At 37.9% G+C, this 25865-nt stretch overlaps 1 protein-coding gene across 3 annotated transcripts in view; it reads left to right on the plus strand.

Annotated features, from left to right (window-relative positions):
* The window catches only part of LAMA4 (laminin subunit alpha 4), a 141670-nt gene that overhangs the window by 102322 nt on the left and 13483 nt on the right, over positions 1–25865 (plus strand). For all 3 annotated transcript variants that reach the window (XM_055432776.2, XM_055432775.2, XM_055432777.2), the window contains 14 exons: positions 1780–1919; positions 4216–4392; positions 5073–5218; positions 5657–5819; positions 6684–6817; positions 7286–7457; positions 10318–10449; positions 11572–11714; positions 13747–13885; positions 14339–14476; positions 16488–16621; positions 17681–17845; positions 21562–21715; positions 25082–25269. In XM_055432776.2, the coding sequence (XP_055288751.2) occupies positions 1780–1919; positions 4216–4392; positions 5073–5218; positions 5657–5819; positions 6684–6817; positions 7286–7457; positions 10318–10449; positions 11572–11714; positions 13747–13885; positions 14339–14476; positions 16488–16621; positions 17681–17845; positions 21562–21715; positions 25082–25269 (2125 nt within the window). The remainder of the gene's footprint in view (positions 1–1779; positions 1920–4215; positions 4393–5072; positions 5219–5656; positions 5820–6683; positions 6818–7285; positions 7458–10317; positions 10450–11571; positions 11715–13746; positions 13886–14338; positions 14477–16487; positions 16622–17680; positions 17846–21561; positions 21716–25081; positions 25270–25865) is intronic.

A 25865-nucleotide genomic window follows, 5' to 3' on the forward strand; every position in this document is an offset into this window, starting at 1 on the left:
TTTTTCATTTGAGTTTTAGATTAGAATGTTGTAGAAGTTAGCTTATGTGCTTAGTCGCTCAGTCATATCTGACTCTTTGTGACCCCATGGACTATAGCCCACCAGGCTCCTCTGTCCAGGCAAGAATACTGGAGTGGGTTGCCATACAAAACAAGTAAATAAAAAAGCATATTTTAATATGAAAGTTCAAAAAAAAGCATATTGTAATATGAGAGTTCATAAAGACTCTAAAGTGGCTGCATTTCTCTGAGAGAATTGAGGGGAGAGAAACCCTGTTTTGTACACATTTTCATAACCAACATTTAATGTAATGCTTTTAATGTACTCTACTGCCTTTAATGTTAAAGACTATTATACTATATATAACAATAGTCATTTTATAGTATGGCTCTTGTGGTCAGTGATCCAAATAACATACATTTACCTCTGTATTAATAAACACACTAAATTGATAGTAGCTAATTATTTACCTAATTTCTTTCCTTTTGTTGGAAAAGCAGTTTGTTTCCTAAGTACAGCAAAGAGATGTTTCCTAGGTCCTCACTGAAATATTCTCCTGAAGTATGAAAATGAATGTAGCTCAGTCGTGTCTGACTCTTTACAACCCCATTGACTGTACAGTCCATGGATTTTTCCAGGCCATAATACTGGAGTGGGTAACCTTTCCCTTCTCCAGGGGAATCTTCCCAACCCAGAGATCAAACCCAGGTCTCCCGCATTACAGGTGGATTCTTTACCAGCTGAGCCTCCAGGGAAGCCCTGTTCTCCTGAATCTGAGTTTAATTTGGCTCCAGGAAGAGGCTTGCTTTTGCTCAGCTGCTCATGCTCAGTGACCATGCCCTGCCCTTAGCTAGGAGTTTGCCCAAAGGTATTTGTTTTCTACTCCAGTGGTTCTCAAACACGAGTGTGCATCAGAACCACCTGGGCCCCATCCCCATATTGCTGGTCTGAGGACCACACATTGAGAACCACTGCTTCAGTCCATGAAACTTTTAAGAAAGCTGTGCCATTCTCTGTTTTGGATTTTTTTCCATCAAGTTGTATCCTCGTGATTTGTGCTCTTTTCTCTGTGTAAATTATATATCCCCTCCTCCCCCGTTCCCCCCCACACACACAAAAAGAAAGTAACCTTAAAAATCAATATGGTCTGCTCATACTATCACCTTTGTCTAGGATCATAGATCATGACTCCCCAACCCCCAACCTTGGCACAACTGCCACTTTTCCAGGCGCGCTCCCTTATTTCTTCCATCAGGCTCTGCTTCTGCTGGGACCACTGCAGTGGCACTGTGATGTATGAAAAGGCATCTTAGAAAAAACCTTACCCCACCCCACCTTGCCCAGCATTTCTTTTGACCTGTTATATCTTTAGAAATGTAAGCAGAACTTGTGCTCTTTAGTGAAACATCTGTGTATTTGTCATGGGTCCCGCCCTTTAGAAATGTACATTGTATGTCAGCTTACTCTGCATACAATTCCCACTCCAGTGTTCTTGCCTGGAGAATCCCAGGGACAGCGGAGCCTGGTCGGCTGCCGTCCATGGGGTCGCACAGAGTCGGACACGACTGAAGCGACTTAGCAGCAGCAGCATGTATTGTAAACATCGCAGGATAGAAACTGATTATGCTTTGGACTTAACTATTAATTTTTTAGAGTTAAATATAGTTTCTTATAGTTCTACCAGAAGTAACCATGCATTTGTTGTCTCTTCACCTGATTGCTGAAGTAGACTTAACTACTGAGATATCTATTCAAATGATTCATTTTTATTAACCACAGTTGGAAACCTGACAGAGGTTGTCCCTCAGCTCCTGGATCAGCTTCGTACGGTAGAACAGAAGCGGCCTGCAAGCAACGTTTCCGCCAGCATCCAAAGGATCCGAGAGCTCATTGCTCAGACCAGAAGTGTTGCCAGCAAGGTAACCGGTGAAAGGAGTCATTGTCAGTCACTCAGTGATAAGGACAGCGTGAGGCTGAGCTTGGATCCTTGGGCAGCTTCCAGAAACTGGAAACTTTCTACTGTATTATCCAGCTTGATAGTTCTCAGCTCCACCTGTTCATTAAACTCAGCAAGGAGATTTGAAAACCAAACCAATTCCTGGTCCCAACCATAAAGCAATAATCGGGCTGTCCAGATGAGGGCTCAAAACCTGTGTTTTTTTGAAGCTACTCAGTGATTCTGATGTGTAACCAAGATTCAAAAGTATACATTTAGCCTAGTCAACATAGCTCATAGAGCAAAAGGAATCAAAGAAGGCCAACCCCAATTAAAGACTCAATTTTATTGTTACTATTCATTATCCTAACAGCGATCTTTGTATAATTACTAAATGGAATATTCTTGCCCATCTGCCTCTTCAAAGAATTCTCTGGCACAGCACAGATGATACAAAACTTTTACTGACCTCTCCACAGGCTTAACACATAGCAGCTAAACTGAACAATTTCGACAAAGTCCCCATTCTGACATGCTATACAGAAGCAACACAACACCGTAACTAGTGCCAGCATTGATAGGAAATATCCTAACATAGCAATTAACATTTTCACTGTGGCACAACGGGGCTTGTTCTTGGCCCCTTTTCTAATTTGTTTTTTATTCATTTATAGACCAGCATGATTTTTTTAACTACCAAATTATATGGTTTTATTTTCTCAATTGTGAGTCAACCTGAACAGACTATTGGCCCTAATTACTGACAGAATTAAGAATTGGAAATCAACTGTTTTGTAATGAAGGAAATTATTATTGCTAAATATACCCAACTTTTAAATGATATATGGTAATTAGCCCTACGCCACAAATCACCTTTTAGATACCTTGGAGAAGATTTCAGAAAAGATTTATTGTCAGTAAATGGCATTTCCAAAGCTAGGTTTCTGTGAATGCCTTCTGGTACTTTTATTTCTACAGAGTAGAATTTAGGAGCCTTAATCACCTAAAACCATTTTCTGAAGAAAGTCCTGGCAATGCCTTTGGGAACCCACACAGCTCCCCAAAGGGAGATGCTTTCTAATACAGATAGATATCTTTTTCAAACTCTCAATTTTTTTTTAATTTTTATTTAATAAATGGTACAAAGCACAGTGCCATAAACATTAACAGTTAAAATTTCACCAAATGAAAAAAATACTATAGAATACACAGTTTCAAAAAGCTACATTAAGTTATTTTACAAACTCTCAAATTTTACAGACTTTAACCCCATATACTACTTGATTATTTACCAAGATGTATTCTTCTCAACTGGCAGCATAGAACAGCTGCACTTTAGGCACTTGGAAATATAATCTTGAACTCACTGACCATCAATATTAACTAAATTAATATTAGTCAATTGATGTAATATATCTAATTATTCATAAACATTTACATAATGGCGTGAATACACACAGTCCATCCACTTCTAAATATTCTGAAAATCACCTTGAATCAGACCAGGGCAGCATGTTATATTGGGCCTCTTAGAAATGCATTTTCTGAATTGTGCTTCATTGTGATGCCTTTCTAAGGATCATTATAAGGAATATCTTAATGAAGTCATCATTACAGTTACTGTGATAGAGCCAGACGCTGGAAAATACTTTATAGTTATCTTGTTTCATCCTCTTAAATCTTTTGTCGTCATTTAACGATGAGGAAACTGCAGGTTAAGTGATTTGCTCATGGTTCTACAGCTAGAGCCAGGTTTCAAGACCCCATATAAGACTTCAAAGCTGGGTCTAGACCCCTTCCAACTGTCTAAACACAGTCTAGGATACTGCTCATAGCCTCACCAGTGCTCCTCTTTTGAAGACCCTAGGGAGAAGGTCCTAGCTATATTAGCACCCGAGTTTAGTTATTATTCTCCTGATCAATTAGTTGTTAAATTCATGGGCCTTGTGAATTGTATAACAAAGTATCCTTTCGAGCTGTTTAGTTCACTTTAACCAAATACCTGGTTCGTTGTGGAATTCATATTTACCCTCATTCTTAGACCTACTTTGTTGCCTTTTTGTTTTGCTTTCTTTCAGCTAGCTTTAAATTTAAGCTGTATTATCTTCTTTAAATCCTTTCTCCAACAAGATAAGGACATAAGAAAACAAAGGCTTGGAGGTCATGAGTAAAGCTCAGAGACCTCATAAGAAATGAGGGAAGCCCATTGAGAACCATGGGAAAGCACTATGCCCATTTATATACGTCTGCATTTCAATGAAATAATTTTCTAACTTCAGATCCAAGTCTCCATGATGTTTGATGGCCAGTCGGCAGTTGAAGTGCACCCCAGAGCCAGCATGGATGACTTAAAGACCTTTACATCTCTGAGCCTGTACATGAAGCCTCCTCCTGTGAAGCAGCCAGAAGTGGCTGGGACTGCAGATCAGTTCATCCTGTACCTCGGAAGCAAAAATGTAAGAACAAGTGGTTTTAAAAGATGGAATTACATTAAAAGGAAAGATAAGTGCTTTTCTCTTGCCTCAAAATAAAACTACCTGTGCATACAAACAAAATTCCCATTCTAGCATCTCAGAAGGTGTAGATCAGAGGTCAAGACTAAAGTAGCAATTCATTCTTTGTGTGGAACAGGTTATTATCCCTCTGTGGGGGATATTTCTGTGGTTTCCTCATTTCACCCTCACACTGCTAACTCTAAGGAGTCTGATTGCTGCATTTCAAAAACATCCAGAGTACAGAGACTTACTATATTTAATGCTGAACCCTGCTTGAAGGTATTGGCAGTCAGCATTATATTCCCAGATTAACGAAACAAGGTTAGCACCCTCTGGGCAGCCACCAAATGTCCACAAGCCCGAAGTTGCTTAGCTTCCTGTCCACGGTATACTTGGACAGGCACAGAGGGGTGTGGTGGGGGGTGGGTAGTGGGCAGGGGCTTCACACTGATGCAGCAATAGGGAAGCTGGAAAGGAGGAAACGCTACCCAGTCTAACAGGCACTTTGGTAATAATTCAAGCCACATATGCCTTATATTACAGCCAAACATTTAGATTGCTAATTGTCCTTTAAAGAAATGAGAACAAAAGCTGATATTCATTCATATGAATTTTATTTACGAGGCTTCTTAACATTTCAGGCCAAAAAAGAGTACATGGGTCTTGCAGTCAAAAATGACAACCTTGTGTACGTTTATAATTTGGGAACTAAGGATGTAGAGATTCCCCTGGACTCCAAGCCTGTCAGTACCTGGCCTGCTTACTTCAGCATTGTCAAGATTGAAAGGTAACGTGCAATCCATGACACAGGGCTTATCTGCACATTTCATAAGAAATCTATTGAATGCCCTCACGCACACACAGATACATACACACAGTCTTTCTGTGGATGTTGCTCCTCTTTCTTCCATTATTTATGTATTTCTTCACAAGTACCTTGGTAGGAAACAAAAAATTAGAAAAAACAGTCATCACGTCTAAATAGAAATCTGATTATTAGTTGTTTTTTTTTAATCTGGCCAATCCACAAATCCAGTTCCAAGGTGGAATGTGGTTTTTCCCCTTCCAGTTGATTGTTGACATTCTGTAAATGCTTATGAAAATGACAAAATCAAGTCACCAAGTCTGTGATGAAGGGATTTTCACATTTTGACATTTAAAAAAAAAAACGTATTTTATACAAATTATCTGGCTACTAAGGAGTGAAAATTCTTTATCTGAACAGGGTAGGAAAACATGGAAAGGTGTTTTTAACAGTCCCAAGTCTAAGTAGCACCGCAGAGGAAAAGTTTATTAAAAAGGGGGAATTTGCAGGAGATGACTCCTTATTGGATCTGGATCCCGAAGACACTGTGTTTTATGTTGGGGGCGTGCCATCAAACTTCAAGGTGAGCTATCCAGCCATATTTTGATTTAATTGCAAATCTACAATGATTGTTTTTAGAAGTCCATAGTACCTGCAGTGACTCGGGGTTGATTGGAAACCTTGATACCTTAAAAATAGAGTTTAGGTCAGTGGGTGGTAGAATTCTGAATCAGGGTCTGTAAATATGCTATGTAAATCTGATCTCTGCTACACATATTTTCGTAGTGTCAAATACTTTCATGCTATAGCTAAAACTTGAATATCAAGTGGATTTCATCCTGATGCATGCATTTATAATTAATATTACCCCACCTATTGCAAGAATGCCTGTACTTTGTGGGTTTATAGCTAGTCTTCAGGTTCACAGATGACAGTTTCAAAAACTAAGTTATTTCAGCTGATACACAGGCAGGAAATGAAATACCTGGGATGTGGGAGGGGGTAGGATCTAGGGAGAAAGATGAGACCTGATGAAGGGCAGATTCAGGAAAGGCCCAAGAAGATAAGGAGTTGATCTACAATTTCAGGTGCAGAACTATTACTCACTAGTTAGAGGCACATTATTTAACTTTTCTGAGAATTACTTTCTCTCTCTTTATGCCTACCTGAGGTAGGAATACCTACCTCATGGAGATAGTGTGAGGATTGACTTTGGTCATGAATCCATTATCAGGCGAGTGACTGGCACATAGTATATGCTCAGTAAACCCACACCCTCTCCGCTAAGATATGAACAGTCATTCTTAATCTGATTGCTTTGGCATAGAATAGACACAAACTCAGGTCTTGAATGATATTTCTGTCAGTGGGAAGGTCCCCTTGACCTGATCTGTGTGGACTGGATGAAATGTAGTCATGGAAGAATTGACTTCACTTTGTTTCACAGCTCCCTGCTAGCTTAAACCTGCCTGGCTTTGTTGGCTGCCTGGAATTGGCCACTTTGAATAATGATGTGATCAGCTTGTACAACTTTAAGCACATCTATAATATGGACCCCTCCAAATCAGTGCCCTGCGCCAGGTAAGAACATGCTCAGAGCACTAAAAATTTGATGGCTATGCAAGAGCTGCAAATAGGACAAGTGTGGGTCAATATTCAGGTTTTCAGTCTTTTCTTGGGGAAAACAAATTTTGAAACTGCTTAATAGTCATGCATGTAAACAACTTTTCGATTCTTCTATATAATAATGAGCATACACAATTATTAAAAAGTTAAACTCCTGAATTGCAGCTTTGGTTTTGGATAACAGAGACTGGGGTCTCACTAGAACCTTCTGTTATCTTAGCACACAGGGTGCTAAGGAAAAAAAATCCACCACAGACAGTTGTTTTTTTTAATGCTTCTTTATGTCTCACATGCAGACATCAAGACTTCATTTAAATGCTGTAAGACCCATAGAAAATGTCATGAGAATGGGTTGAAAAGAACCTAATTTGAAAGCGTAACAGATACTGTCATGTTTATATGATCCTTGCATTTTTATTTCAGAGACAAACTGGCCTTTACGCAGAGTCGGGCTGCCAGCTATTTCTTCGATGGCTCTAGTTATGCCATAGTGAGGGATATCACGAGAAGAGGGAAGTTTGGTCAGGTGACTCGCTTTGACATCGAAGTTAGAACACCAGCTGACAATGGCCTCGTGCTCCTCATGGTCAACGGAGTGAGTAAAAAGTCCTATATCTTCTCCCTTAATGCCTTTACTTTCCACCATGCATATTTCTAGGAACCTTCCCAAGTTGAGTGTGTCATGCTATAAAACTGAAGGTTTAGTTTATAAGTTTTCTTTTCCTCCAGGGCCATGATGTCAGCAGTAAGTAAAAGCAGCCATGAAATGGCATTTCCCTGCACTTTATTTTTGCTGCTGCTGCTGCTAAGTCGCTTCAGTCATGTCCGACTCTGTGCGACCCCATAGACGGCAGCCGACCAGGCTCCACCGTCCCTGGGATTCTCCAGGCAAGAACACTGGAGTGGCTTGCCATTGCCTTCTCCAGTACTTTATTTTTAGATGTATATTAAATATAATACATTCAATAAACTAAGAGAACTTTGATGAAAATCAGCATCAAGATCTAAATGAGCATCAGTTCAGTCGCGCAGTCGTGTCCGACTCTTTGTATATGTCTACAGAAATTTAGCACTTACTTTTTAAATCATATGCCCTAACCAGTTAAAAAAGAGTTTACATGCTTAACATATGTGTGTGTGTATATATATGCATTTCTTTATTAATGATATACACTTACTGTATATGAATATAATATTCAAAGCTAGGAGAAATATAATTTATATAAATATAAAATGTTGAAATAACTGCAAGTTTAAAATGATGGTAGTGGTTTAGTTGCTAAGTCATGCATGACTCTCATGACCCCATGGATTGTAGCCCTCCAGGCTCCTCTGTTCATGAGATTCTCCAGGCAAGAGTACAAAGAAGTTTAAAAAATTATTTTTATTTTGCTAGTGACACAAAAATTATTTAATGGTAGTGTTAGTGAGAACAATGTAATTAAATATGTTTAAGAATTTTTTAAGTCACATTAAATTCTTTGTGATACTAAAGTCTTATCATGAGTCCAGTTTATTTCAGTACTAAGTTTTATTGGCTATCATAACTAGACAAGATACCTCATATAAATAAAAATGTAGGAAGTATATCATTGGCTATGCTTAGTAAATCGTGATATCGTTATTATTTCATTCACTGATTGGCAGAAGTTGTCTTTGAAAATGGCTGGCACGTTTTCATCTTCCCTGATATCAGTTCTTGGAAGCTAGTCAGACAGTATTATCATTTTGTAAACTTTAACAAAAGAATTCAAGACCATTAAAAATCTTCATTTGAAAAACTTTTAAACAGGTTAGAAATTTCTTTCCAAAAAAGTTTTAGTAGTGTAGATATGAGAGTTTTTATGGTAGGACGTAAAAACATGAAAACTTACATTGTTTTCATCAGCAAATTTACTTAACAGTAGAAAATTTTTCAGATATTTTTTTAAAAAAAACCGTCTCTCCAGAATACAACTTTCTTCCCCACCAAAATAGTTTCTCCTTCATTATAATGCCCCTACCTTGAAACAACAGATCAAGTATATTTTTTTAGTGGCTAGTAGGTTTCATATTACTAAAAGACGTTTGTCATCACAAATAAAGGTCAATAAGTTTAGAATAATTCGTTTTATAAAGCAAATGTGCAATGCTCTTGAAATTTGACCGCATTTTTAGTAATTTGTAGGAAAGTAATCTGAAAATATCTATGTGTCTCAGAATATTTTCACATCACAATATTTCAATGGAAAATCATTATAAATATTCTATTATTAAGTGGCCTTATTCATAAATCCATGTAACCAGGCACCCATAAACTGCAATAATTGCAATAGGCTAAACACAAAGAAATCAGTGCAGAGTGGGCCATGGGCCGTGGCCCACCTTGAAGTGTGTAACTTGCTACACACCTTGAAGTGTGTAACTTCATTCTGAAAGTGTGAATCTGAATCCTGTGAAAACCCACTCACAGGACAAAATGAAGGCCCAGAGTATGTATTAAATATTCAATATGTATTAAATATTAAAAGTTGGCTTCTCTATTTTAGAGTTTTAAAGTGAGTATAAATAGAAGTTGAAATGTTTTCTTTCTATCCCCCAGTGGATTGTGTACCACATTCTTAGGAGTATATAAACTCTGTCCAAGAAATCACTTTCAGTGAAATAGGGACTTTACCATCACCAACTCAGTATACATAAATTTGAAAAAACTCCAGGAGATAGTTAAGGTTGGGGAGCCTGGTGTGCTACATGGAGTCTGTGGGGTTGCAAAGAGTCGGACACAACTTAGCGACTGAACAACAACCATATTACTTTATTCTTCATATCCACTGAATTCTTGTGTCTATGAACTATCTTCTGAAACAAGCAAGCCTGACCAGTAAATTACTTGAGTGTTGTAGAATTACTCTGGTTGTTGAATATCATGTGATCTAAGTGCGTAATAATTCCATGTTTATTTATGTAAATCCAGTGTTACAGAAGTGGGCCTTCTTTTCCTTTTATCCACATTTACTGATAATTTTCCAAGATTCTTTTCTGCATACCTTGGAATTGTTTTTCAGTGGTACCAATTTTGCTCTTAAAATTAAATGTAGTCACATCTGTTGGCCTGTTACAGCTTTCAAACATTGCCTTAAAATAGGGCCGTTGAATACATATGGCCTATAGTACTCTGTTTTCAAGATTGTTAAAAATCAATAAGGTAAATTTAAAATTTCATTAATGCACAAGTAAAAACAGTAGAAGAAATTGTTTTAAATTGTGTGTGACTATTAAAACTTTGGTATATGAGATGTAACTGCTGATCTGGATGTAGTTGTGATTTTTATTTCATAGTAAGAATTTCTTGAGACTTCTGTAGTCTTCAGACAGTTTCAATAATAAAAAGTATAGTGTTATTTCTCAAATTCAGCTAAACCTGCTCTTTCACAGTAGCAGACTCTCACGTCTACAACTTTTTTTCTTCTCCACAGAGTATGTTTTTCAGCCTGGAAATGCGCAGTGGTTACCTGCATGTGTTCTATGACTTTGGGTTTAGCAACGGCCCTGTGCATCTTGAAGACACATTAAAGAAAGCTCAAATTAATGATGCAAAATACCATGAGGTACTATCATTGCAGTTTGAATGCTTTGTTTTATTTGTATTTGGACCAATTGATCTAATCACACGGTCAAATGAGATAGGTGAGAAAGTAATTAAACTGAACACTTTCACATATAAAAACCAATGAAGGGCCCTCATATACTCAACTCCAGGATAACATTTGCTTCAGAAGAGTGGACATTTTTGTCATATTGGAGTTTCCAGTAAAAGAGTCAGTGAAGATACATTTTAATTGCTTCATTGATCAAAAGACTCATGTTGATATTCAATATATTGATTATGATGGCACTTCTGTACATTTGTTGAAAATGAGAATATAGATACACAGCTATTTTATTTTTGCTTTTTCCTTGAGTCCCATTAAATGTAAAAAGAGTAGATACAAGTGAAGAATTTCCTTTTTAAACCTTTTCTCCAAAACTTAGAATAGTAACACACATTTTCTTATAAAATGAGAACCCACAAAGAATGCTCATCTGTTTTGAAACAGATGTGCAGTATACTGATATTTCATCTGTTTTTACTAACAATTACTTTAAATCTATACTTTAATAAAATATATAAAAGTCATAGTATCTTCTAAGCTGAACTAAAATGCAGAATAGAGGCTATATTTATCTTTTCAGCTCAAAGTCCATAGCCTTCATTAGGGTGGTTTACAATAGAAGAATATTTTAACTATTTCTCTGACTAGAATTTTCCCACACTCATTAAAGCTTATTATGTCACCAAAAACTGATATCTGGCAACATGCAGACCAGGGTCCAGAAGGCACCTCTTTACAGTTTTTTCCTGAATCCCCTCAAAGGAGCAAAATATTAATAAAAAAGTTGATCTTATAACAAAATTTTTCTTAGGCTAGCTGTGAATCCATGTGGAATCCTTCTCCAGCAAATGGAAACTTCTGATAATATGACTAAGAGTTTTCAGGTCTGTGAGTAAGGAAGATCTGCTGCCCATTTTGTAAACAAATAAGCGTAAGATCATGGAGGCCCAGCTAATACAGCATAATTAAATAATTATGAATAATAACTAAATTATTAAATAATTAAAATACATAGCAGTCTTGAAAAAGCTGATTGTTAAACAATGGCCAGGACTTATTATGTATTATTTCTCCCAGATCTCAATCATTTACCACAATGATAAGAAAATGATTTTGGTAGTTGACAGACGACATGTCAAGAGCATGGATAATGAAAAGATGAAAATACCTTTTACAGACATATACATCGGAGGAGCTCCCCCAGAAATCTTACAGTCAAGGTAAGCTTTTTTGTATTTGTTAAGCTCTTTGTTCCTAACAATGCATTGGGCTGAGGACCCAACATCCAGGAGAGGTGTAGTAAATGTTCGAGCCTTCCCACCTATTGCCTCTGTGCACACGTACAGGGGCACACACACAATGATATACCTGTGTGCCCTGTGCAGCCAGTCCTTGTGACCCCCTTAAATTAACAACGGGTAAATGTGATCTACAAAAGTCTTTATTTATTACTCTTAGAACATAGTCTAATACAGTATTTCTCATCCCCAAGAGGAAAGGTGGGGCATATGTGAAAGCAAAGAAGCATTGTGTCCATTTACTTTTGTTTTAGTGTTAATTTAGAGTTATTTGAACTCTCAAATAGTATCTGAGAGTAAACCACAATTTTAAGCCTGTCCCAGGAGTTGTGAATTAAGTATGTTGTTGTTGTTTAGTCAATGACTTGTGTCCGACTCTTTTGTGACTCCATGGACAGTAGCCTGCCAGGCTTTTCTGTCCATCAGATTTCCCAGGCAAGAATACTGGAGTGGGTTGCCATTTCCTCCACGAGGGGATCTTCTCCACCCAGTAATCGAACTACATCTCCTGCTTTGCAGGCAAATTCTTTACCGCTGAGCCACCAGGGAAGCCTCATGAATTAAGTATGTGTGCGTGCCAAGTCTCTTCAGTCTTATGGACTCTTTGCAACCCTATGGACGGCAGCTCACCAGGTTCCTCTGTCCATGGGATTCCCTAGGCATGAATGCTGGAGTGAGTTGTCCTGCCCTCCTCGAGGGGATCTTCCCAATCCAGGGATCGAACCTATGTCTCCTGCATTGGCAGGCGGGTTCTTTACCACTAGCACTGCCTGGGAAACCCAAATTAAGTATAATGAAATATTATTCTGATATATTCAAAAATTCAACTATCTCTTATTACAATCAATTCATAGCATGAGAGAGCCTATACTGAGAGCAGCATTAGGATATTCAAGTCCAGTCACTCTAAACCCTGGTTCTCATTAGAATGACCTAGAGAATGTTTATAAACGTCACTACCCACATTCTCCAGAAATTCTAATTTTTCTGGGATAAGACCGCAACTTTAAGCTTCCTTTCCAAACTAAATATCCTCAATTCCTTCAGCCATGCCGCTTGGGATCTTTAAGCATTGTGGTTGCTATATGTGCACCTCAATCTATCAATTAGCATGTCATCCAGGCATGATCTTGTGAGAACAGAATACAGTGAGACTGTTACCCCTTAGGTTGGTCAGTGTTCATCTAAAATACATTGAAGTCATTGTAACTTACTCAGAATTAACTTCATTATTCATTCAGAATCCAATACTATGTTCTTGGGCACTTCCTATCTATTAGGAATAATAATGGGTACTGTTCTGAGCAAAATGCCATCTTTGATCTTAAAGATAAAGGATTTCTCACTTTCCTCTTGCTCCAAAACCCCAACGTTAATTGAAAACTTCTCTAGCCTTGGTTGATTAGTGTGTTGCAAATAAGACAAGTAATTGAGTTCATGACTCAAGTAGGATTAGTGGACAACTGAAGACCTGGGTTCAAATCCTAACTTTCTACTTGTGACATAGGAAAAAAAGACTTAATATTTCTTAGTTTCATTTTATAAGTAAACCATGTTAAACTGCCAAGAGTTCATAGGTTTTGACTTACACATATGTCAGTTCATTATGGTTCAACCTGTTAATCATCTGTAAAAGGGAAAGAATAGCATCACCATCTAGCTCACTGAATTGTTATAAAGATAAAATGAGCTGATGTAAGTTAAAGGATCTTGAAAACTATAAAGAAGTAAACAAATTGGCTCCATGCAGAACAAAGCTGTTCTATATGTAAAGATTAGAAATTACTGTGTGCTTATGAAAGAAAGCATGAAAATGTGAATAATTACAAAGCTATTAAAAATATCTATAAGTAAAATCAAATTTTACATCCTGCATATGTAGGGTGACATCATCATCACCTCCACCACCATCATCATCACAGCTGTATCAGTAAAGATTGATTTTCTTTTCCAGGACCTTAAGAGCACACCTTCCCCTAGATATCAACTTCAGAGGATGCATGAAGGGCTTTCAGTTCCAAAAGAAAGATTTTAACTTATTAGAACAGACAGAAACCCTGGGAGTTGGCTATGGATGCCCAGAAGACTCTCTTGTAAGTACACAATTGAAAGGTTTTTAATAAATAGACAAGAAACTTACCTCTCTTAAAAGCTAAAAAAACTCTGTTCTCTGTGATCCTGTGTACACCTTGGGTTCCTTTCTGCCACCTGCAGACAGAAGGATCATTAAGCTAAAAAGACTTATGGGAATCCTCTGAACTTGTCCAGTTGCTTCACCCTTCAATGGCTTGAATGCCAAAGCCTAGAGAGGCTACGTGAGCATCTTCACTCACCCACAGTAGAGGAAGTAGGCAAGCTGAAACCCCATCTGTTAGCAGCATACAGAGGGAAGGCTGACAGGCCTAAATTCTAGCATAAACCAGAAATTAAAATATAACTATTAATATAGGAGCTAGCAGATGAGGCCTTTGGTATGTAGGAAATGGACATTTTAGGCATTTGCTAATTATCACAAACTGTACATTCATACTTTCTTTGGCACACAGATATCTCGCCGAGCATATTTCAATGGACAGAGTTACATTGCTTCAAGTCAGAAAATATCTTTTTTTGATGGCTTTGAAGGAGGTTTCAATTTCCGAACATTACAGCCAAATGGATTACTGTTCTATTATGCATCAGGGGTAAGTATTTGTTTTTTGTCGTGGAAACTTCTTGGTGGTAATTGTTTTGTCTATTAAAAATACTTCTAAGCACGTTAAAAGTAATTTTCAGCTCAGTTTAATTTTGACTCCTGTACGCCATGGAATGTCTCATTTCAAACAGTTTGTAAAATATTATAAATATATCATATGTGAGTCTTTAACCTGGGCTTCATAAACCTCCCTAAGGAGTTCATGAAGAGAATTCAGTGGGTCTGTGAACTAGGTGAGAAAAAATTAAATCTTTATTTTCTCTAACTAAAATTTAGCATTTTCTTCAATTGTGAATATCAGCAACAAACCACAGTAATATTAGCAGTACCTATGATTTTGTCTTTAGTAGAAATTAAAGGTATTTTTCATTTCACGTTATAGCTGTCATGTATATCTCGAAATACCATTTTTTTAATTGCTACTTCTAAATTAAAGTAGTTATTAGATCTGCTACTAGATTTTATTATTTAGTACCTTAATGGAGAAGTACATATATATCACATATTTATCATTTTGGTATTTTGAAACTGTATTTCAGTATAATTGGTTTCCTTTGTATTCCTACACATTTTGTTGAATAATTTTAAAATATTTTATGAAGGAGCCCATATGTGTCACCAAACTACCGAAAGAGTCATAGCACAAAATATGTTAAGAACCTCAGTGTATATATATAGTACTAACATATGTGACTCAATTTATGAAATAGTTTTTTAATTTGCTGTAGAACTTTAGCTATAGTCCATGGATAGCAGTCCTTGGGGTCACAAACAGTCGGACACAACTGAGCAACTGAACTGAACTGAACAAAGATATACTAATAGTATGTCAAGAATAAAATAACATTTATAAAAGTTTGGTAACCTTAAAGTATTTATGTTGAGAGCTAACTGTAGAGATTGAGGCCCCTATCAGGGAAGAAAAGGAAGATTATCATTTTGCCAATATTTTAAGGAATATTGCCAAACAATAAAGAAATTCAGAAAAATAGATGTTAACTTCTGCTATTTTTTAAATTTTTCTGCCTCTGTAGATGGAAAGTGAAACATTTTTTTCTTTTTTTCTGTTCTTTTTTTTTTAATTGGAGGCTAATTACTTTACAGTATTGTGGTGGTTTTTGCCATTCATTCACATGAATCAGCCATGGGTGTACATGTGTCCCCATCCTGAACCCCCTCCCACCTCCCTCCCCATCCCATCCCTCAGGGTCATCCCAGTGCACCAGCCCTGAGCACCCTGTCTCGTGCATCGAACCTGGACTGGCGATCTATTTCACATATGATAATATACATGTTTCAATGCTATTCTCTCAGATCATCCCACCCTCACCTTCTCCCACAAAGTCCAAAAGTCTGTCCTTTATATCTGTGTCTCTTTTGCTGTCTCATATATAGGGTCATCATTACCATCTTTCTAAATTCCATATATATGCGTTTATATACTGTACTGGTGTTTTTCTTTCTGACTTACTTCACTCTGTATAATAGGTTCCAGGTTCATCCACCTCATCAGAACTGATTCAAATGCATTCTTTTTAATAGCTGAGTAATATTCCATTGTGTGTATGTACCACAGCTGGAAAGTGAAACATATTTAAAAGCCACAATAGCAAAATAACTCTTGCCTAGTCATCTCACTACATCCCCAAGGAAATTAAAATACTGGTTTTTCAAAAGTGAGGCTGATGACAGAAGAGAAATGCTTGAGTAAAGAAAGTAACTGAGACTAGGATAACAGCTACTTAGCATGACAAAATCACCTGAAATTTTCAGTTCAAATACAGGAGATTCCTCTTTCCATTGAAATGTGTCTAATTTTATAAGTAACATACCAATCCAGGCAATAGAGTATTTTCTTGTTGCTGTTCATAGAAATTATTTTTCAAGCAAACCTCTCACATGTATGTTCCTTTAAACAGTCCCATAAGTAAATGTTGAAAATATGTCCATCTTTTGGATCCCTGGCTTCCATTGTTAAAAAAACTGTGCTTGCATTTCAGTCAGACATGTTCTCCATCTCATTGAATAATGGCACCGTAATCATGGATGTAAAGGGAATCAAGGTGCAGTCGGCAGATAAGCAGTACAATGATGGGCTGTCCCACTTCATCATTACCTCCGTCTCCCCAGCAAGGTATAGCTCCTCACTCTATATTCTTTCCACCAGCTGGCTTTACCTGTAGGACATGAATTCGTCCAGTGACCACTACTAATAGTAGACTATCTCTTATTACCTTTCTAGTAGTTAAAAAAATGGTAGAAGAAACAACTTACTTTTTTCAAATTGCTGTTAATTTTTAAAACATGCCAAATAAGTCACTATAAAGTTAATTAACAGGCATATAAAGATTTTCCCAGTGAAACCATAAGCTGTAATTTCCTTGAAGGAAGTACCAGTACATACCACTTAAACTAAATGGAGTACAGTGTTTTGTACACAGAAAAACTTAACAAACAACAGGTTTTGTTAGGTTTTAATTAAACAATTGAGAAAGTTACATTTATGGTCACATTTTACAAAGTCTTTGGAGAAGGAAATGGCAACCCACTCCAGTATTCTTGCCTGGAGGATTCCATGGACAGAGGAGCCCGGTGGCTACAGTCCGTGGGTTCACAAAGAGTCAGACACAACTGAGTGACTAACACTTTAACTTCACTTTAAAAAGTCTTAACTTTATCTTTAAAGTATGTAATACTGTATTTCTCTTTCATAAAAGGAAAATTCTTTCTGTAAAAGCAATATATTTTCTGTTGCAGACTGCTGCTATTCTGTGTCCATTCCTGGGGAGCCCTCCCATTAAAAGAAAATGTTAATAGGTCTTTTCAAGATGCCATTTCCAATCACTGTCAATGTGCTTTAGAATGAAAATAGCTTCCCACAAATGTGATTAAATGATCACCATGATTTATGTTCTGATTTTTCCACACCAAAAAAAAAAAAAAGAAGTTGCTGATGACTAGTCATTCGAACCTGCTTTTATGGGTTTAAATTGCAGTCATGATTTGGAGTCTTTTCCGCATATAGAAATATTCATCCATTTTATCCTGAGCCTTTCAAAGAGTCTGGCAACTTGTTATCTTGTCATTAACCAAATGTTCCATTTCTCAGTTCCATGAGAAAACATACAGCCTAGATTGGAACTCAAGTAATACGTTAGCTCTGTAGTGCTTAAAAAAACTTTTTCCCTTACAGGTATGAATTGATAGTAGATAAAAGCAGACTTGGGAGCAAGAACCCTACCAAAGGGAAAGTGGAGCAGACCCAAGCAGGTGAAAAGAAGTTCTACTTCGGCGGCTCACCCATCACTCCCCAGTATGCTAACTTCACCGGATGTATAAGTAATGCCTACTTTACCAGGTACAGTATTTTTAGTAATAAATCTGCATGATCACTAAAGACGTTCAAGTTGATAATTAAAATATTTACCTTATTAAAACTAAGAACTATGAAATATTGGGGGCATAAGAGGGAAGTAATTAAATGCTTGCATGTACTTGAAAAACTGACACACTTGGGTTTGTGTGTAAATTTTTTGCCTTTTAATTTTTGTATGGCATCGGCTAAGTAAGCCTTTGTTTCTTCAGCTGCAAAATGCAGATAATAATAGGGCCTGCTTGGTAAACTTGTTATGAGGATTAATTGAGATAATATGCATAAAGCACATGGCACACAGCAAACTGTGAATGTTGTTGCTGCTGCTGCTGCTAAGTCGCTTCAGTCGTGTCTGATTCCGTGCGACCCCATAGACGGCAGCCGACCAGGCTCCCCCGTCCCTGAGATTCTCCAGGCAAGAACACTGGAGTGGGTTGCCATTTCCTTCTCCAGTGCATGCAAGTGAAAAGTGAAAGTGAAGTCGTTCAGTCGTATCCAACTCTTAGCGACCCCATGGACTGCAGCCTACCAGGCTCCTGCATCCATGGGATTTTCCAGGCAAGAGTACTGGAGTGGGGTGCCATTGCCTTCTCCAAAACTGTGAATGTTAAATGTGGTTATTTCTGTACTTACTGTCAGTGGTACAATACAGAGCAACATACCCAAGTCATTCTCAGAGGTTTAAGAAAGTCTTTTTTTATATGCATGACTATTTTTTCATTAACTTTCTCTTGTTGAAATTTGTTTGATGTACAATATTATGTTAGTTTCAGGTATACTACATAGTGATTTGACATCTGATTGTTGTTCAGTCTCTAAGTCAGGTCTGACTGTTTTCAACCCCATGGACTACAGCACACCAGGCTTCTCTGTCCTCTGTTATCTCCTTGAGTTTGCTCATGCTCATGTCCTTTGAGTTGGTATTGCTATCTAACCATCTCATCCTCTGCCATCCCCTTCTCCTTTTGCCGTCAATCTTTCCCAACATCAGGGTCTTTTCCAGTGAGTCGGCTCTTCACATCAGGTGGCCAAAGTATTGGAGCTTCAGCTGCAGCATCAGTCCTTCCAATGAATATTCAGGGTTAATTTAGGATTGACTGGTTTGATCTCCTTGCAATCAAAGGGATTCTCAAGAGTGTTCTCCAGCTCCACAGTTCAAAGCATCAGTTTTTCAGCGCTCAGCCTTCTTTATGTGTTCAACTGTCACATCCATACACAACTACTGGAAAAACCATAGCTTTGACCATACAGACCTTTGTCAGCAAAGTGATGTCTCTACTTTTTAATATGTTCTCTAGGTTTGTCATAGCTTTTCTTCCAAGGAGCAAGCGTCTTTTAATTTCAGGGCTGCAATCACCGTCCACAGTGATTTTGGAGCCCAAGAAAATAAAATCTGTCACTGCTTCTACTTTTTCCCCATCTGTTTACCATAAAGTGATGGGACTGGATGCCGTGATCTTAGTTTTTTGACCATTGAGTTTAAGCCAGCTTTTTCACTCTTCTCTTTTGCCCTCATCAAGAAGTTCTCTAGTTACTCTTTACTTTCTGCCATTAGAGTGGTATTATCTGCATATCTGCTGCTGCTGCTACTGCTAAGTCGCTTCAGTCATGTCTGACTGTGCGACCCCATAGATGGCAGCCCACCAGGCTCCCCCATCCCTGGGATTCTCCAGGCAAGAACACTGGAGTGGGTTGCCATTTCCTTCTCCAATGCGTGAAAGTGAAGTCACTCAGTCCTGTCCAACTCTTAGTGACCCCATGGACTGCAGCCCACCAGGCTTCTCCGTCCATGGGATTTTCCAGGCAAGGGTACTGGAGTGGGATGCCATTGCCTTCTCCCTACATATCTGAGGTTGTTTCTGTTTCTCCCAGCAAACTTGATTCCAGTTTGTGATTCATCTAGCCTGGCATTTCTTATGATGTACTCTGCACATCAGTTAAATAAGCAGGGTGACATTATACAGCCTTGACGTACTCCTTCCCCAGTTTGGAACTAGTCATTGTTCCATGTCCAGTTCTAACTGTTGCTTCTTGACCCGCATACAGGTTTCTCAGGAGACATTTGCATGTATGAAGTACTCACCAAGATAAGTGTACTAACCATCTGTCTCCATACTGTTACTATATTATCGACTATACTCCTTTTATTGTCTATTCCATGCCCTTGGCTTATTTGTAAGTGGGGGTTGGTACCTTTTAGCCCTTTTCGCCAATTTTGGACTCACACTCCCCTTCTGCAGCCACCGTTTGCTCTCTGTGTTTGTAACTCTGTTTTGTTGTTTGTTTTGTTTTTTAGATTCCACTTCTAAGTGAAATCATATAGTATTGTCTTTCTCCATCTGACTTATTTCATTTAACATAATACCCTCTAGATCCATCCATGTCACAAATGGCAAGATTTCATTTTTCATGGCTAAATAATATTTCATATACATATACATATCCCATCTTTATCCATTCATCTATCCGTCAGCACTTAAGTTGCTTCCATATTGTGGCTGTTGTAAATAATGCCTCAGTGAAACTAGGGGTGCATGTATCTTTTCAAATCAGTCTTTTTGTTTTCTTCTGGTAAATACCCAGCAATGGAATTGCTGGATCATATGGTAGTTCTCGGAGAAGGCAATGGCAAGCCACTCCAGTACTCTTGCCTAGAAAATCCCATGGATGGAGGAGCCTGGGAGGCTGCAGTCCGTGGGGTCGCTAAGGGTCGGACACAACTGAGCGACTTCACTTTCACTTTTCACTTTCATGCATTGGAGGAGGAAATGGCAACCCACTCCAGTGTTCTTGCCTGGAGAATATCAGGGACAGGGGAGCCTGGTGGGCTTCCGTCTATGGGGTCACACAGAATCGGACACGACTGAAGTGACTTAGCAGCAGCAGCAGCATGGCAGTTCTATTTTTAATGTTTTGAGAAGCCTATTTTCCATAGTGCCTGCACTAAGTTACGTTTCTGCCAACAAAACGTGAGGGTTCCCTTTTCTCCGCATCCTCACTAACACTTACTGTATCTTGTCTGTTTTATGATAGGCATCATGAGAGGTGAGTAGTATTTCTTTGTGGTTTTGATTTGCATTTCCCTGATGATTAGTGATGTTAAGCATCTTTTCATGTGTCTATTTTCTGTCTTTATGTCTTCTTTGGAGAAATGTCTGTTTAGGTCCTTTGACCCTTTTTTCAATCAAGTTGTTTGGTTTTTGTGTTGAATTGTATGAGTCCTTTGTGTATTTTTTATATTAACCCCTTATCAGATATATTGTTTGCAAATATCTTCTCCAATTCAGTGGTCTGCCATGTTGTTTTATCCTTAACAAAGACAATGAGAACCCCCCAAGTTCAAAAACATTCAAGGGAAGAATTTAATACAGATTAAGTAACACAGATGAGGTCCCCATCATCCAGGACATGGGAAGACATGTTCATCTGTCAGAGTGTGCTGTGCCAGGCACAGAGTTATTGGTTAATTGGTTAAATGATCATTTAAAGGGTTCTAATTAAGGCGTGCTGTGGTTCATGGGGTCGCTAAGAGCGACTGAATTGAACTGAACTGAATTAAGATAGTGGTTGGTGGATAAAGACCCATCACATACACACACACACACACACATATTAATTGCTAAAGTTCTTTGATTTCCATTGTTTCATCATGTAATTCTGAACAACATTCTTAAAGTTTTTCTTTCCTGTTACAAACGCAGGTTGGATAGAGATGTAGAGGTCGAAGATTTCCAGCGATATTCTGAAAAGGTCCACACTTCTCTTTATGAGTGTCCCATTGAGTCTTCACCATTGTTTCTCCTTCACAAAAAAGGAAGAAATTCCTCAAAGCCTAAAACAAATCAGAATAAAAAGGTAAAAGATATTGCTGCGCCACCTTCTAGATTGCCCTTGTATTCCACACACACAATTCTAGGCACTGGTGCTTTATTGAATTTACTCATTTGCAACTGTGTTTGCATGAAAGATATGATTTCTGTAGTATCTGATGTTGCAGTTTACCAGATTTGTTGTATCAGTCCTTATTCCCAAGGAAACAGTTTGAGTAACTTCCAACTGCTTTTCATTGCAGTGGTTAAAATTGATCTGTATTTTGTATAAAAATGTATACTATTTACTGTGATCATTCTCTCCTATGATTTGTTGCTGCATAACAGTCTCTAGTTTCTGTTGCAGTCCTAGAAATCATTGGTTTCTGATCTTACCTTGTTTTTCCCTCCTTCCTTGACCTTCCTTTTGACCACTCACATCCACAGTTGATCTGTGGCATCAACTAGAGTGACTTTGCATTCAAAATCTTGAGTCTTAAATTGCGGTCACTGATGACTGTTCTCTCATTCGTGTTACACCTAGCATGTACATTATTTGCCTTCATTACAAATGAAAATCCAGTTCCTTCTCATTCTTTCAGTCTGACCCTCCCTACTCCTTCCTGGCCCAATGTAAACAATGCAGTCAAGTGCCAGTGCTCCCATCCTGGTCCAGGCCATTGTCGTCTCTCATCTGAATTACTGTAATAGCCTCCCAACAGACCTCCCTGTTTTACCTTGTTCCCCAATAGTATATTCTCAGCACAACAGCCAGATCCTTTTAAACATGCCTTATCATGTTACTTCTGAGTTCAAAATGGTCCTCCCACTGCACTCAGATTAAACGCTGAAGTTCCTGCAATGTTGAAAGAGACCTTTGTTCTCACTTGCTCTTCTCCTCCTCTTGATCTACCGGCTGTTTCTAGAACAAGCCAGGTACACTCCTGCCTTAAGATCCTCCCGTGAGCTTTCCTCTTACCTAGACCATGCTTCCCCCAAATAACTTCATTGACAGCTTCTCAAGGATTGCCCAACTCTCATCTGATCAGTGAGGTCAGCCTTAACCCCTATTTTATTTTGTTTTTTTGATTGAAGTATAGTTGTATAATATTACATAAGTTACGGGTATACAATATATAATGATTCACAATTTTTAAAGGTTGTACTCCGTTTATAGTTAATATAAAATATTGGCCATATTCCCCATGTTGTACAATATATGCTTGTAGCTTATTTTGTACCTAATAGTTTGTACCTCTTATTCTCCACCCTTGTAATCCCCACTTCCCTCTCCCCCATGGTGACCACTAGTTTATTCTCTCTATGAATCTGCTTCTTTTTTGTTATATTCACTAGTTTGTTGTCCTTTTTAGATTCCACATATAAATGGTATCCCACAGTATTTGTCTTTCTCTGACTTACTCACTTAACATTATGCTCTGCAAGTCCATCTATGTTGCTGCAAATGGCAAAATTCTGTTCTTTTTATGACTGAGTAGTAGTCCATTGTGTGTGTGTGTATAATGTATATATCTTCTTTATTCATCTTTTGGTGGTCTCTTAGGTTGTTTCCATATCTTGGCAATTGTAAACAGTGCTGCTGTGAACATTGGGTATATGTATCTCTTCAAATTAGAGTTTTTGTGTTATTTTTGGATATATACCCAGGAGTGGAATTGCTAGGTCATATGATAGTTCTGTTATATTTTTAGTTTTTTGAGATACCTTCATACTATTTTCCACAGTGGCTGCACCAGTCTTCATTCCCACCAACAGTGTAAGAGGATAATTTTTTCTCCACATCCTCACCAATTTGTGTTCTTTTTGATGATAGCCATTCTGACAAGTGTGAGGTGATAGCTCACTGTGGGTTTGATTTGCATTTCCTTGATTTCTTGGATTTGCCCAGAACACAAACTTTTTTGGAGGTCTTACCTTTTTCCCTATGAGATTAAGAGTTCTGGGCTTCCCTCATGGTCTAGTGGTTAAGAATCCACCTGCTAATACAGGAGATGTGTGTTCAATCCCTGGTCTAGGAAGATTCTACATGCCCTCCACTTGCCACAATTAGAGAAAGCCTGTGCACAGCAACGAAGACCCAGCACAACCAAAAAATAGATATATATTGTCAAATCTGTTCCAATCTGCATTACAATATTGTTTTATGGAAATTCCACACTGCTTTGTTTGACTAGTAGAAATCCTCCTATACTTCCAGGACTACGGTGGATTTATTTTTATGTGTATAGTTCTTCTGACATTTCAATGGGAATTAGGGAGGGGGAAAGCTATGTGCATTCATTCAGCAGTCCTGAACCAGAAATTGTCCTCTCCCCTCTGATCCTGTGTCTCAACCTGACTTGCTGTGTTCTCCAGCTCTCCCTAGCTCCAAACATTTCCTCTCTCGTCTTACTTTATTGCAAGATTTCTTCCCAAGTGGATCAGATCAGGCCACTCCCTGCTTTTCAAACCTGTGGTGCTTCTCATCACCTAAAAAACAAAACCCCATCCTTTTCTAAGGTCCTTTCTATCCAGCTGCAACCTGTCTTCCAATTTGTTGTTTAAAAGCCAAATCAGTTTTCAGTCTTTCAAAAACAGGAACCATGTCTCACTCACCTTTCTGTTCCCCACCACACACTGCCCACTGAAGGCACACAGAAACATTGTTTTTTTTTCTTCTTCACTCCTACCTATTAGGTACTCAGTAAACATTTGCTTGAATAAATGAGTAAATGACTCAATGCTCAGATTTACTTGCATTTACTTTTGCTTCAGAAATTGACTAAATAACCATTAAATATTAGTCTGTAGTTTCAGAACTGTAAATTTTAAAATCAATAGTGCAATTTTAAGAGCACAAAATAATTTTTTAAAATTGTTCTATATCCTGTCACATAAGTTTGCTCTATATCTTATCACCCAAAACTTTCTTAAAAATTATTTTGAAGATGTTACTAAGTATTTAACTTTTTATGAAGGATATATAAATAATAATATGTGTATTCAAGTGGTATTATTGCATATGATATGAGGATTTTATTTATCGAGTCTCTCAGGGGTCTTTATTGCCAACTTTTTCATTTTCCACCATTGATTAAAATGTGCATTTAATTTAAATCACAGAGCACTTGTCTCTATAGCTTCACTATACAAATTGTTTTCAGACTGTAAATGGGAATTTTGGGTTTGTTATCATACTCTGTTGTGTGTTGTTACTGCTGCAGCTACTGCTGGCATTTGCTCATGGTAGTAGAGGAACGGAGAGGTCTAATATTTTACAAGTGGAATATGTACAAAGAATATACACTTTAATTATTTAATCATTATTGTTAATGATAAAAAATTAAAAGTGAATTTTTGCTACTAGTATGTCAGTTTTATCCCTTAAATGAGTCATTTCCTACTCTTACAGGGAGAGAAAAGTAAAGATGCTCCTTCGTGGGATCCTGCTGGCCTAAAATTCGTAGAGAGGAATAGTCCAAGAGACTCGCACTGCCAGCTTTCCAACAGCCCTCGAGCGATAGAGCACGCCTATCAGTACGGAGGGACAGCCAACAGCCGTCAAGAGTTTGAACACCTAAAAGGAGATTTTGGTGAAAAGTAAAGTAACACATTATCCATTTAGAAACTTGATGCCATGGCTGGGCTTCATCCTTACTTGCCATATGTTCTTTTTCCTATAATTTTTCTGTGCTACTTTAATCTTGTTCTTTTTTTCATCAAAACAATTACTAAGTAGTACATAATTCATACTGTCCAATAAATAACATTCTCTGTGACTTTCTTCCCAAAAGTAAGGTGCATATAACAGCATTGTCCTAGGAGTTTGCTGTACTTAATGAAAAAGAAAATACAATCAAAGAAAGGAAGATGGGGGAAATTTAAATGACTCATCATCTAACCTTACTGTCACCTTCCCTTTCCGACACATAATAGCTTTCAGACTGTAAGTGGGAATGCATCTCAACTGCTGGAAGGTTAATAAGGAAAGACACTAAAAATACAAACGCACTGTGTCTCTGTTGACTCTCAAGCTGTCTCTAAAGTTCATCACCTCTTCCTGGTGTTTCACAACTCTCCAAGTTATTTAGGATTATTTAAGATTTCTTTTAAAGTATTAGCACCCAGTTACTCTTATATAGCACCCAGTTACTCTTATATAGCTCTTTCAAACATTCATACCATTCAATAAGAAA

The sequence above is a fragment of the Moschus berezovskii genome, chromosome 10 (assembly GCF_049115385.1).
Source record: "Moschus berezovskii isolate FMDL1 chromosome 10, NW_MosBer_1.0, whole genome shotgun sequence".
Lineage (NCBI taxonomy): Eukaryota > Metazoa > Chordata > Mammalia > Artiodactyla > Moschidae > Moschus > Moschus berezovskii.